Consider the following 15,044-nt stretch of genomic DNA (forward strand, 5'->3'; position numbering starts at 1 on the left):
TTTCTCCGAAATAAAATTCCTTCTTTGGGTTTTTCTATTTGGAAGTTTTGTCATGCCCTCGGGGCAATTTAAATTTTTTGGTGAATTTGGTTTGTTTTATATTTTCCTAGTTTAGACCATCAAAAGTTAAGTAGAAAACTATAAGACGTTATTTCCTTATCTCTTCCAGATTTCCCGGAAATAATTCCCGAAATGTGCGTCTCGAAACATAATACTTCGAATTGGCGTCAAGTTAAGACGGCCCTAGTTTCGGAAGTAAACGTTTTAGAGATAAAATAATTATGAACTCATATAGAACTTTTATTGATGTTTTCGAGAACTGAAGCATGAAATTCCGTAGCTCTTACAGATTTCCCGGAAATAATTCCGGAAAAGTCAATCTCGTTCCGATTTTTTGAAATTTTCTTAAATTTTCGATTTTGATGTCTATTTTATTTTTATCGAGTAGTGCTATGAAAGTTATGCAAGAAGAAGTGAAGTGTTCTTTATACCAAATTGCTTCGTTCTCTTAGAAATAATTTCCGAAGTTTCGACGTTCTAGAGGTAACTTCGGTTCTGGGCCAGCTAGAATTTTTTTTTTTTCTCGTTTATTTCTGGACCAGCTAAACATTTTACCAAACTCAGTTTAGTAGGAGCTCGAAATAAAACCATATCAAAGATGCTTCAAGATAACATTCGAAGCCGCATTAGAAAAATGTCCTCTGAAGGACATAATGGAGACTGTTGCTCCGCAACTGTGCCCTAAGGAACAGGTCACAGTTGCTGCAACACTTCCCGTTGGACAGGCAACGGAGGTGTAGTTGCTATTGGCTTCTACAATTTTAGAAAACTTCAAAAGTTACCCTTATAAACCGGAATATTCAAATACAATTTATTATTCTTCACAACACAGGTCTTAAGTTTAATATTGCATGTCCAGGTTTGGGTGATATTTTCTAAGATTATGCTAAATCTAAAAATGTGGATTTACGATTAAGTTTCTCTACTAACTATCAGCACATTTGAAATAGTTAGGAGCGTATAACAACGTTGAACTTCCATTTTGATATCATTCCATAGCCATTTATTTTAGAATAGAAATATATTGAAAACGTGAGAAAATGGGTAAATTTTCCTATTTTTGGGAAGTTTAAATTGTTCTCTAAGAACAAATATAAATGATGTTAGAATTCTGACTTTGATTGGATAGATCTGAAACTGATGAGATTTCTAATAATAGATATAAATAATATTATAATTCTGGCCCAGTGAATGGATAGATCCGAACCTGGATAGATCTCTAATAATAAATATAAGTAATATTATAATTCTGGCTCATTGAATGGATTGATCCGAAACTTCTAAATCTGGTAATATAGGCTCCCAGCCCCTATAATTTGCAGCTTTAGTTTTGTTGCAAAATCGCATGTCCCACCAGGACATAAACCTTACTGGTCAAAAACCCTAGACACGAAGATAAATATAAAATGAACCGTCTAGCATAAAACTATAAATATATAAGACCGTCTAGCATAAAACTTTCACCGATATCGCAAATGAAAGGGAAAATTATTTGCAAATTAACCTCTATTACTTTCCCACTATCAACCTAATAAATTCCCATTTGCAACAATGTCTACATTAGGATTGCGTAGTGTTTCCGTTATTAAAATTTTTATCTTAAATATTATTCATCCAAGGTAATTGAATGTGAGCCGAAGATGAATATGTCTTATTCACACAACCTATCTACGGGCATAAAACGAAAATGTTTTTTTTTCGACGAACATCTAAATTAGCAAAGTGTATTGACCACAGAAAAATAAACTATTCGACATTTTGACACTTGAGGGTGTAAAGATAAGCATCTAGTAGTGTCTAAGGTTAATTTAAAGCTGAAATTTTGGAAGGGTGACTATTTCCCGGAAAGTTATGATGTTGGTAGACTTCAGGATGAAAATTTTAGAGAAACCTTCCAGGAAGAGTTGAATACTAAACTTGAGAGTTTAAAATTGACAATGTGGAAGATGGGTGGAATAATTTTAGAAAAACAACTTGTGAAGTTGCTGATGGTGTCTCAGGGAAGACAGTTAAGACTGCAATTAGGAATATTAGTGAAAAAGCTTTTATGTCTAATAGAGAGTAGAAGGGGTTTGTACAAAAATTATCTGAGTGATAGATAATATAAACACAAAAGGAATGTAAAGAAAGTGGTGAAAGCATTAAAATATGAACTAAGGAGATGTGAAGTGGAGGCCATGCATAAAATTTTTGAGGATGATGATGCTAGACGGCATAATGATAAAATATTATACAGGCATGTCAGTAAAGCGAGAGGGAGTAGTCAATCCGGGCTAGTCCCAGTTAAAGATAGGAATTGTGCTACAATTAGTGATAAGAAAGAGTTAAAGAGAGATGGGTAGAACATTTTTGAGAATGTGCTAAATCGAAACACAGTTGCAGAAAAAGATATAGATGAAAATGAAAAATAATGTAATACCTTGGATGTGAAGGGAGATTTGTTTTATGGGGAAGAATTAGCGACAGTACTAAAAGATTTAAAAAAATAATAAGGCTCCAGGCGCTGATAGTGTGATAAATGAGTCTATTCAATATGGTGGCATGACGTTAGAAATAAGCTACTGAAGACTATGAATATGATTTTTGAAAACGGGGAAGTACCTAATGATTTTAGGAAAACCTAAATTAAACCACTGTATAAGAATGGTGACAAGATTGAGTGTCGTAATTATCGAGGCATTAGTGTGGTCTCTGCAGGTAGCAAATTACTTAGTAACATGATACTTCTTATGCTGAGAGATGCTGGAGACAAAGTTTTAAGAGAAGAACAGTGCGGTTTCAGAAAAGGTAGAGGATGTGTCGACCAAGTTTTCACTCTTACGTTAAAAATTGAGAAGTCTCTTCGTCGTCAAACACCTATGGTCCGCAGTTTTATCGATTATGAGCAAGCGTTCGATTCTGTTGATAGAAGAGCTTTAGCAAAGGTCTTATCCTTATATGGTATACCAGTCAAATACATTACAATGATTTGTGCTATGTACGAGAATAATACTACTGCAGTTGAGGTAGGAAATGAGGTTAACAACTGGTTTTATATTAAATCAGGAGTTAAGCAGGATTGTCTTCTATCCCCCTTTATACGGACCATTTAGATGGACTTCGTCTTAAGGAGCACAGGAAAGGCAATTGGAGACTACGGCCTCAAATGGAGAGGAAAAACTCCTCTGGACTTAGATTATTCTGATGATTTAAGCATATTAGATGAAAGTGTGAGCAAAATGAATGAATTTTTTAGAGGTGTTGCGAGTTCAGGGCACTAGAATTAGTCTGAAAATTAATCTAAAGAAGACTTGGTCACTAAGGCTAGGAATAAGTGAAGATGAAAAGGGCTCGTTGGGTAACGAAAAGATTGATCAGGTGAGCAGCTTCGCTTACCTTGGTAGAATTATTAGTAAAGACGGTGGGAGCAGCGAAGATGTTAACAGTAGAATAGCTAAGGCTCAGGTTGTTTTTTCATTGTAAAAGAAGCTTGGAAGAATAAGAAGATGAGTATGCAAACCAAGATTAGAATATTGGAAGCTACAGTGATGACAGTGGTCAAATATGGCTCTGAAGCTTGGGCGCTCCAAAAAGCGGACAAAAATTTACTAGATGCTTTCCAGAGAAATTGCCTACGGACTGTTCTGGGTACCCGGCTGACTGACCGTATTTCAAACAATAGGCTGTACGAAAAATGTGGCCCAATCCTGCTTTCTAGGGTTGAGATGGCTAGGCCATGTACTGTGGATGAAGGATGACAGATTGCCGAAGATTATCCTTTTTGGCCAACCGTCTGGGGCTACTCGGAAAGCAGGTCGTCCTCGTCTGGGGTGGGAGGATGTCATAAATAAAGATTTAAAGGAAATGGGAAATAAAGGAACTTCCTGGGAGGGTGTAAAGAAGGAGGCCTTGAATAGATTAGGTTGGAGGAGCTGTGTTTTGCGTGCGCAGCTGTGTTTGCCTCAGGCGGCTTGGTGCTGCAGTGAGTTATTAGTAGTAGTAGTAGTTGTAGAGTGTGAAATTAACTTTAAAAGTTAATGCTAATGGAAAGGTGTCGCTTCGATTAGGAAAAATTTGAGGACAAAGTGGTGATGTTGGGGGCCAAAAAGATTTACCAATAGATAGTTTTGCTTAACTAGGTAGCAGTATTAGTAGGTAGGCGGATGCGCCGAAGATTCTTGTTCCTAAGCTAGAAATATTTTTTCAGATTTGAAAGTTTTTTTTTTGCGCCAAAAAAAGTTTCGTCAAATTATTAACAATAACAGAGACGGTGTAAACAGGCCTATACAGACGTGTTTTCTTCCAGAAAAGGCAGCAAATTCTAGGAAGTTTATTTTAAAAATTTCAAAAATTATTTTAAATCTCTTATTTTTTCTATCATTCTAAAAAAGGTACATCAGCGAAGCTGGCTTTTTCATAGAAAAGATAAGAGCATTCTTGGCAAATTATTTTCAGTTTCTCAAACTGAGATACTCAACGAAGGCAATAATTGATACTCAACGAAAGCCAAGCAGTATATTAAGTGAGTTAGCAACTCCACGAATGCTATATCGAAAACGTTCAAACATTTTGCGCCAAAAAAAAGTTTCGCCAAATTATTAACAATAACAGAGACGGTGTAAATAGGCCTATACAGACGTTTTTTCTTCCAGAAAAGGTCGAAAATTCTAGGAAACTTATTTTAAAAATTTCTAAAAGTATTTTAAATCTCTTATTTTTTCTATCATTCTAAAAAGGTACATCGGCGAATGATAAGCTGGCTTTTTGATAGAAAAGATAGAGCATTCTTGACAAATAATTTTTCAAAAATTGATACTCAACGAAGGCAATAATTCATACCCAACGATGGCCAAGCAGTATATTAAGTGAGCTAGTAACTCCACAAATGCTATATCGAAAACGTTCAAACATTTTGAAAAATATCTACAAACATAAATACCAATTTACTGATTAAAGGCATACATTTTATTTTGTAAAACGTTACGTCTTAGAACATACATAGATATTACTTTGAGTAGCTAAATGTCAAACAAAAATCTACAAGAAAACAGAAGAATAAAAGAAAACTTCCAAATTTCTTCGTTCAAGGAATAACTGTAGACAAATTTTGCTTGTTAAATTTTAACACTGTATTTATAAGTCCTTTTCAAAGGTTTTAATGTTAAGAGTAACATAGCCATCAACACAGAAACATCCCCCCCTCACGGCCCATCTTAAGTCTAATCATGCATGAAAACCACGATTTTCTAAGACTTTTCTTTTGGTTGTTTCAAAATCACGAAGTTTTTACGGCAGTACCATGTTTCTGTCAGTGTTGTCACGTTGAACTGCAAAAATAAATAAACAAAACTAGCTAGTTAAATTTGACAACCTTCAAGTCTGTACAATGTCAAACATTAACAACAACAGCAAATCAAATAAACACGGCACGAAGGCACCTGAGGCCAACACAGCTACATACGCTCTTCCTCCATCCCAACCTATTCAAAGCCTCCCTCTTTACACCCTCCCGAGAAGTTCCCATTTCCTTTAAATCTTTCTTTATGACATCTTCCCACCCCAGACGATGACGACCTACTTTCGGTTTAGCACTAGACGGTTGGCAGAAAAGGACAATCATCGGCAATCTTCCCTTCTTCATCCGCAGAACGTGCCCTAACCATCTCAATCTTTCTTTCATTATAGCCCAAGAAAGCGTGATTGAACCACAATTTTCGTACAACCTACTGTTTGAAAATCGATCAGTCAGCCTAGTACCCACAACAATCCGTTGGCAATTTCTCTAGAAAATATCTAGTAAATCTTCATCGCTTTTCGGAGTGCCCATGCTTCACAGCCATATTTGACAACTGTCTTCAAATGAAAGCTATTTGGTACCACGTGGTTTTAGCTGTATTTTTCACCAACGAATTTTAATTTGGCACTTACCACTAGGGACAACAGCATTCCTTCATACGGGCATGTTTTTAATTAAAATTTAATTCCTAATTTTTTAAATATGTATGGTTGTGTGAGTTTCTTCTTGAGTAGTGCAAACAGTTATGTTTGGTATTCACTGTCCTTGGTACTTCAAATTTTTCACTCAATAATATTTTTCCGCGAATGATGTGGAAGAAAGGGTGAGATAATATAGGTGACGTTTTACGCAAGTTTGGTTGCCAAAAATTGTGTCTTCTGGCGAACCAGCTAGAACTGAACGAGTTTAAGGACATCCTCGACAAAAGAAGTAGGAACTTATTGGGACAGACTAAAAAGTAAACGCTCTGAACAGAGGGGAGCGGGATCGTCTTTGTTAGCCTCAAGCGACTTGGTACTGCGTTGAGTTGTTCGTTGTAATAACTGTTTAAATCCATTTCTATTAATTCCACCTATTACAATCATCGGCTTCATATCATTCTAAAGATCGGTGTTTCTTTTCAAAATATATTTTTTGAATATTTTGCTTGACGATCATTTTTGCACTAAAGTAATTTGTATTTTTCTTATAGCGATCTGTTAATTTCAAGTTCACTATTAACGATACCTATTAATTTGAAAAGTTTCCAACTGCAAAATTAAGAAAGATGGCGTTTAGATTAATCATCAAAATGAGTCTGCGTCACTTCGCATCCGCTCCTCCAAGTTGCTCGAGTTTTTAGCAGCAAGGTAGAACTAGAAAAATATACCTGTTTGCAAAACTATAAGCCATCGGAAAATAGAGAAAAATTAATTTACCAAAAATGAATGTCTCAACCAGGAACTTGTTTTAAAGTCAGTAGTTTATGTGCAAAAAAAAAAATCTCAATTTAGCAGGGTATAACCAGAAAAAAACTTCAATCTTTGTTCATGAAATAGCAAAAAAAGATATAATGTAGCTTCAAAATAGACATAATGTAAACGTTTAATATTGTATCATAGAACAATAGTAACCAAACAATAGCACCGGGAAAGAAGAACGAACTTTATTTACAATCGTATCTATATTAAGATTAATAGTTGCTAAATGAAGTCTTAACACTTTAAAAGTCTGTCACTCGGCCTTTTCTCTCCCAATCTCCATACCTAGTTGGCTCTGGACCTTTTGGACCTCCAACCTCACCAGTATTTGGATTTGTGTTGTCTGGCCATGGTTTCAGTGGCTCCTTTTCTTGGAATGGGTGTTGACCTTCTTCAAGTTCATCCAATTTTCCTGAAAGTGTTGGGTTTTAATTATCTTTCAAAATAGGAAGGAGGTAGGAGGTAAAGTGTAAACTCTGTTGGCCTTAAAGACCAAACTAATTCATTGCAGTTTTGGGCCCTTTTGGGTCCCTTGTTTTGGGACTATTTGTGAGCTGAAATAAAACTTAATCTTGTGCATTATTATAGGCGTACTCCATGTCCGTTTTGAAAGTGAAGGGAGTCAAAACACAGGCTAAAATATGTTAAGCCAAACTTTTTTAGTCTTCAGGGGAGAAAATTATTTTGGAAGGATAACATGAAACTGGAGTATTTAAAATTTGACAAAGTACAAGATGGTTGGAATAATTTTGGGAAATTAGTTCGCAAAGTAGCTGAAGACGTAATGGGGAGGAAAGTTAGAAACGGCTTTACGACTATTGGCGAAAATGTTTAAAGCTTGATAGAAAAAGAGGAGGGGCTTGTACAAGATGGTATAAAATTTCCGAATATCTGGAAGCTACAGCTAGAGGGTATAGTAGTAAAAAATTATATTGACTAGCTAAGAAATTGAGAGGAAGTAGTCAGTCAGGATGTGTCCCAATTAAACAAAGAAACGAGGCCTAGATTAATGATAAGGAAAGTGCTAAAGAGAGATGAGGTGAACCATTTGAGAATATCTTAAACCGTAGTAAAACTGACATAAGTGATACAGAACAGAATAAAATTAATTTTTGACAATTTAAAAATGACAATTTAGATTTCTATAATGAAGAATGTCCCTCACTAAAACTCTGCTCCTATCTTGACAGCCTTTTTTCCAAACGGCATTTTACTCGTTTTGTCAATAGAGACCCCTTTGGTATCTAAAAACTTCAATAACTGGTTACTATGGATGTTCAACTTAGAGACGTAATCTAATTAGTTAGAAAAATGGCATTGCAAAAAGACATCAAAAATCAATTTTTATATATGTTGCATAACATATGTCTAGGGAAGTAAACAATAGTGAAGTAAACCTAATGAAGTAAAGGAAGTAAACAATATTCATAAAACATATTTTATTCACGGTTATATAGTAGAGTTGTGGGTTCTTTGGCTGGTAATATGTGAATCCTCTTGATATCTGTTGAAAGACAAGCCTATTCAGAGACCAGCATAGACTGGGCAAAGTGGACAAGAATCCAGGGCATTCTGCATTTCCGGTTGACTATAATTTTATGACAGAAGTCTACTAATATTTCAACGTTGTTTTTTTGGGGATTTTGTACATTACCGAACCTTGATTGACCTTAACAAAAATTTACTTGGACGAAATGGGGCATGTTTCTTGGTATGAATCACCTTCAACAATTACGTTCATCCTTGGTAGAATTTTGTCCACTTTTAAGACCTGTGCGTTTGTACTATTTATCCCTTATTTGGACGATCTGGTGTATGTCTGCTGGTATGAATCACCTTCAACAACGGGGTTCATCCTTGGTAGAATTTTTATCCAGTGTTATCACCTGCAGTGCATTTGTATTATCTTATCCTTTTTCAAAAAATAGTCATTTAACAAAACATCAAAAAGAAACAGTAACTTTATAGTTTTTTCAATTAATAAAATTTCAATTTGAAAAGTAGTGCTTTTTGACATGAAAACCGCTTTGAAAAAGCTTGCTTTTAATTCAATGCAACTTTTCTTTGTTTTAGTCCCTCTATTTATTAAAGATGTCACAGAATTAAAAACTATTTCAGTGAATGCCAGAGACATTGGTAAGTAAAAAACGATTATGCAAAATCGCATCACCTTTAATTTTTAATTTTATTTTAAGGGCTATGTTTAATTTTCAAATTAAATGCGTTACTGGGCCATTAATGGCTCATGTTAATTTTCGCACATACGTTAATTACGACTGGTTGATCGAAAAAAATAAGTGGGTTGAACTCATGTAAATATTTGGAGGAAGGGTGGTCATCAAATATCCACTGCTTTGCAGCAGAAAGTTGAAAAATCTACAACTAAATGCTTTTTTTTGTCCAATGTCACATAGGCCACAATTTAAAATTTCGGGCCATTATCCCAACTCCTCAGCGACTTAAACACCTGTTAAGAAGGCAAACTCTTCAGGGCTTTGATATTGCCAAATTCTGGAAGATACTCTATTATACTTCCCAGTTGTTTGTTTAAGAAAATCAGCAGTACATATACAGACAGCACCTTTAGCAGCACAAAGCATATCAAGAACGGTATTTGATTTTTTGTCAAGTTTTCAGTAAAATGGCTAAATTTGTGTATAAATATGTAATACATTTATGTAATATATAGCATATAATGGTTGAAAAAATCCTTTGCTTCAATCCAGCAATGTCTTGTATCTTATCTTGATACATGACATCTTTTACATAAAACCATAGAAATTCCAAGGAAATGACATCTTGCAAATGCAGTGACCATGGAATTGACTCAAGAATTGGTCTGGAAGCGTTTGAGTAAGGAACTGACAAACATACAGTCCCCAATGTGTTAGAGCACCATCTTATTGAAAAATGATAGTTAGTTGTAGTTCCATCAGCTCTGATGCCACATGTTCAATGTTGTCACTTGGCCAAAGTTCTCATAGAGGACCAAAGCATTGATGTCACTACAAACTTTAATAAAGAAAAATTAATAAAACAAAACAAAATTGGTTAAAACATCTTGCTAACTACCTTTGTAATATTTTTTCAAGTATAAAAAGAATTTACGGACACTGTAATATTGCTCTGATAGTATTTTTGGCAGATAAAGTATTGATTCGCATTAAAATGGAGTGGCAACCCTGGTTCTAATAATTTTTAAATGGCTGGGTCACTTGCTACATTATGTTTGGACAGACTACTGTCCATAAGCATTCAAGTTTTTGTCTTTAGATAGATAAAATATCTTTGGTCAAGCAGAAAAAATTCATAGCAATTCTGTATTTGTAGATGTTACAGACCAAAAAAAAAGAAGATCAAAACCAAACCAATTTCAAATGAATGCAATAAATAACTATCATAGCAACACAAGGTCACTGAGGGGTTAATTGGAATTACTGAACATTTATATAATACTACTATAAAATTTTTAGCTATAAAAGTAGGTGCAAGCTCACAGGGGCATTGATTCATGAAAATAAAGGGGGAAAGGATAGACAATTTTGTTGTTTTCTGAAAATACAAAAAAAATGGTATTTCTCAATGAAAACACAAAAAACAGTTTTTTCGTAGTCTAGCCCTCCACACCCTCCTCATTGATGCCTCTGCAAGTTCATAAAGTCTGTATATTTTCAACATTTCTTCAAAATCCTGGGAGGGGCAAAGTTGGAGCCAATTTTCTCAAATCAGGTAAAAATAAAACTAAAAACTGAAAAATGAGCCATTTGGTACCATGAAAGTACTATATAAGACTACAAAAGTACCATAAGGATAGTTTATAGTACCATAAAGGTAAATATATACTAAAGAAAACTGATCCATTCCTCTTGATGCTTGAATTACGTAGGTTTATCTTAATTTTGACAAGATTTTTGAAGAAACTAAATTTTCGGCTAGGAGGGAGGGAGAAAACTGAGGTCTGGGAGGGGCAGTTGCACTTCCTGCCCCATAGCAAATTACAACCCTTTTTTACAGGCACTGAATATGAGCATACAAGTAACATATTTCATCAATACAGCTAATCAAACAGCTTTAGAATATTTTTCCTTTCAATTTATCATCCTTCCATTCTAATAAGAATGATTAGACCTATAAAGACCTATCAACAGTAGTGTAGAAAAGTGGCATAATTGAATCTTACCTATGGGTGTTTTCTTTCTCTTTGGTGTAACTCCACATCCTTGTTCACTCTTTTCTGTAGTCTCTGCTTCTGTATTGTGCTTCCTTAATGGTACAAGCTGAAGAAGCCTGGCATGACCTATAAGAAGTAGGTGAAATAATTAAGTATGTAAAACAAATGCAAGAAGTGACTCAAACGTCTCTAGTTTTCATTTTTATTATATTCTTTGATTCCGACACCTCTATGTAACGTCTTTTTATCAGCGTCTCTGCATATTTTGATGCACTTCAGGTTGCCTTCAACCAGGCATCTGCACAACCCTTGAGGTTGTCCTTTATCAGCTTTGAAGGGATACTGAGATTCACTCAATGAGGCATTTAAGGTTCTCTACTTAACCATTGAAAGAGCTAGAATTTATTTAAGACCAGATCTAGTTAGTAGGGTTGAGGAACCAAAAGCATCAATACTTTTCTCGTCAATGTAACCACTGACAAGCCTTTTTAATGCTATTTTTCTTGTTTATTTTTCTCTTGGAGTTAATCAGGTTCTTTTAGGAAACACATGCAGATCCAAAAACCACTTATTACATATATACTGTATATACATAAAAAAAGAAGAATAAAGCTAGTGCTGGTAGTTAATACATAAATACATGAAAATTCCTTTCCTTCTCCTAATCTATTGTTAGTTTCATTACAGATACTTTTGTAAATGTTGACTTTACCTTACAATGAACTTGAGTAGCTAAAATAACTAAGTAGTTTGGTTTTGGGGCATATTAAAACAAAATGAATTGGATTTATTGTTGTGCATTATAGGAAAATGGCTTTTACTAAATTTTACTAATCAGAAGGGATTACAAACTATTTGCAATAACAGTATATTACTAATTATTTCCTCAATTTGTTAATACTTTTGCAAGTGAAGTGAACCAGGCAGTACTCTCTTCACTCATGCATAAACACAGGGGAACAATTAAAAGCCAAGCTCGAGTCTGTATTTGTTCATTTCTTTTTCACTTGACAAAGTATTTACTTTGTCAAATGAAAAAGATAAGTGCACTTAATAATTTTTATTTGACCTCTGATTTTAGCAGTGTTTCTGTCACCAAACAAAAACCACTAGCTGAATTATTCTAGAAAACTTCTATAACAAATTAAATTATTCATAAAGTTTTAGTTTCAAATTAAAATATTTTGACAAATAATGATAAAACTTGACAAGTTTTTTTTCCCCATCATAGTAAAAGCTATTCTCTAGCTTTAAAATCAATATTATACTTTTACATAAGTCCAAAATTTTGAAATGTGGTTTATACTTTTTTCCTAGACTTCTGACCAATTAATACATTTGCTAGATAATAATTCAATAGTCTCAAGGTAGCATAGAATCACAAATAGACATTTTACAGGAACCATGCCTGAATGCAGGTTTAAAAAAATAATTTGCCTTGCTTTTGGCTTACTTTGCATGTATGTTTCAAAGTTAAAGGCTTCAAAATAAAGTTGAATCAAAGACTTACCTTGGCTGGTTTTGCAAGCATATTTCTAGTACATTTCAAAATTATAGGCTTAAACAAGCTCTGATGAAAGGTTTGTCTTACTACTGGCTTGTTCTCCAAACTTATTTCAAGTATAACTTCAATCTTGCATGCTTGAAACAAGGATTTGTCATGTTATTGAATCACCTTGCAAGCCTGTCTCACAAGTTTATTTCAAAGTTATAGGCTTGAAACAAGAATTCATCATAGATTTTCCTGTTTTGTAAACTTTTTTCATGTATATCTTCAATCTTAAAAGTTTGAAACAAAGATTTGACTTACTGTTTGCTTGTTTGGAAAGCCTGTTTAAACTTGTAAGCTTGAAACAAGCTTCAGTCTGACGTATTTCTAGGTTTCTTTAGTCTTTGTTATTAGCTTGTTTTGCAGGTCTGTTTCAGGTAATTGAAAACTGCAGCTTACTTGAGCCTCAAATTGAGCTTGCAATAAGGGAAATCAGACAACAAGCAGGCTTGAAGCAAGCTTGATCTGATCAGTAGCTTAATCTGAGTTTACTTTTACAAGCTTATTTGCCTTTCACAGCTCAATTCATGCTAGATGCAATCAAAGATCCTAGTTGGGTCAGTATCCATACTATTTTTTTGCTCTTCTTGCTCTTTTTTTTTATCTTAGATCTATTGGCTATTTTTATGGTGCTTATTTTACTGCTTTCCTAGTTGGTTCCTAGTAGTTAGTTTGCTAGTTCCTAGCAAAGTCCCTAGTTGGGTCAGTATCCATACTTTTTTCCCCTCTTCTCTTCCTGCTCCTTTTTATCTTAGATCTATTGGCTATTTTTATGGTGCTTATTTCACAGCCTTCCTAGTTGGTTCAGTATCCATACTATTTTTTCCCTCTTCTTGCTCTTTTTTTTATCTTAGATCTATTGGCTATTTTTATGGTGCTTATTTTACTGATTTCCTAGTTAGTTCTTAGTTTGCTAGGTCCTAGTTGGGTCAGTATCCATGCTATTTTTTCCCTCTTCTTGGTCATTTATATCTTACATCTTATGGCTATTTTTATGCTGCTTATTTGACTACTTTCCTAGTTTGTTCCTAGTTGTTAGTTTGCTAGTTCCTAGCAAAGTTCCTAGTTGGGTCAGTATCCATACTATTTTTCCCCTGGGAAGGTATTTTGAAGCAACTACTTCTACTCCTTCTCCCTCTAGAGGGCCCTGACTTTTGATGACCTTTAAAAATATGGTGTTATAAAATTGAAACCTTACAAAATAGATTGTCTGCTTAATTGGAGCATAACAAAATTGTTCTCAGGTTCATAACTTTGCTCAATTCTATTTTATATGGTTTTAAAAATATACAAATACATTTCCTATAGGCCTATTTTGAAAAAAAAAACACTGATATGGCTCAAATTCTACTCAAATAACAGTAATTGCATTGTCAGAACTAAAGGTAGAGAAAAAGCAACTAGTAACTGAAAATTAAGGTAAAATGTTGTTTTGTCAAGATTTCCATAGGTAATAGACATGTCATTTAGGCAAATTTCAGGGCCTTTAGAGAGAGAAGGAGTGGAGGTGAGTACTTTAAAATACCTTCCCAGGGCATATTTTAGACTGTAGACCCATCCCTGAAAGTTTCATTTTCCTAACCTAAACCCTTTCTGAGATAGCAAGAAGTTAATTAATTAGAATTTTACTATTCCAAGATAGCAAGAAGTTAATTAATTAGAATTTTACCATTAATGCAATTAACAAAAATTTTCAACAATAATCCCTGAAATTTTCATTTTCCTAACCTAAGCCCTTTCCAAGATAGCAAGAAGTCAATTAACTAGAATTTTACTGAAAGAAACTCCTGGTATTGGAGACTATGCAGTGTAGCTTTATTTTATCTTAACTTTTACTTGTCTCAGCTTGATTCCTAATAGACAAGACATTTTTACTTTGAGTCTTGGTGCAGATATTCCTCCTTATTTTGACATTAGGCTGCAAGACTGCATTGGCCTACCTAGGCTACACAGGATGGCTTTATCTGATTACTGGAGCTACTGAATGCACTCACATTTCTGAGCAGCTTAATCCTAGAAGAATTTGAGTCTTGTTGCAGAGATCCTCCTTATTTCGACATTAGGCTGCAATGGCCTACCTAGGCTACTTGGGATGGCTTTATCTGATTACTGGAGCTATTGAATGCGCTCACACTTCAGAGCAGCTTAATCCTAGAAGAACCAAAGAAATAAAAATGAGTCAATTTACCAGCATAATTTCGGATTATAGAAGTGAATTTCAAACAGACTAACATCATTAGATAATGTCTTTGAAAAATGTCCTTGTATTTCAAATCCTGCGCGGTAATTATGAGTGCGAAATAAGACCGAAACACAACAATTAGAATTTGCGAAGAATAGGCCAAATTGCTGCCGTCCGACCACATTTACTTAGAATTTAAAAGAAACAACATGTTGTTTCGTTTCACGCTCTGTTAGATAGGGAAACTTCAATAGGAGGATATAAAACTACTCATTCTAAGAACAAAAGGATAATTCGTCGAATAGCGATGAGCAATGAGGCAGCCAGTGTAAAAAGTACGAATATGT

General features: G+C 34.5%; 2 protein-coding genes across 2 annotated transcripts; one reads left to right on the plus strand and one right to left on the minus strand.

The window, feature by feature from the left end:
• Nucleotides 1-2,777: 2,777 nt before the first annotated feature.
• Nucleotides 2,778-3,152, plus strand: LOC136031558 (uncharacterized). The gene has a single exon (XM_065711226.1). It carries the CDS (start codon nucleotides 2,778-2,780, stop codon nucleotides 3,150-3,152), a length of 375 nt encoding a protein of 124 aa, XP_065567298.1.
• Nucleotides 3,153-6,964: 3,812 nt separating this feature from the next.
• LOC136030938 (succinate dehydrogenase assembly factor 4, mitochondrial-like) lies at nucleotides 6,965-14,820 on the minus strand. The gene is made up of 3 exons (XM_065710048.1): nucleotides 14,704-14,820; nucleotides 10,976-11,092; nucleotides 6,965-7,207 (listed from the first exon to the last, which is right to left on the minus strand). The coding sequence occupies exons 1-3, from the start codon at nucleotides 14,750-14,752 to the stop codon at nucleotides 7,038-7,040; spliced, it is 336 nt and encodes a 111-aa protein (XP_065566120.1). The 5' UTR covers nucleotides 14,753-14,820; the 3' UTR covers nucleotides 6,965-7,037.
• Between the last annotated feature and the right edge of the window lie 224 nt (nucleotides 14,821-15,044).

The sequence above is a fragment of the Artemia franciscana genome, chromosome 9 (genome assembly GCF_032884065.1).
Source record: "Artemia franciscana chromosome 9, ASM3288406v1, whole genome shotgun sequence".
NCBI classification, from domain to species: Eukaryota; Metazoa; Arthropoda; class Branchiopoda; order Anostraca; family Artemiidae; genus Artemia; species Artemia franciscana.

Coding starts and splice junctions, on each gene's coding strand:
- LOC136031558 (XM_065711226.1), top strand. CDS start 2,778: ATGATACTTCTTATGCTGAGAGATGCTGGAGACAAAGTTTTAAGAGAA.
- LOC136030938 (XM_065710048.1), bottom strand. CDS start 14,752: ATGATGTTAGTCTGTTTGAAATTCACTTCTATAATCCGAAATTATGCT. Junction 11,093..14,703: donor TATAATCCGAAATTATGCTG/GTAAATTGACTC, acceptor TACTTCTTATAG/GTCATGCCAGGCTTCTTCAG. Junction 7,208..10,975: donor GAGAAAGAAAACACCCATAG/GTAAGATTCAAT, acceptor CAACACTTTCAG/GAAAATTGGATGAACTTGAA.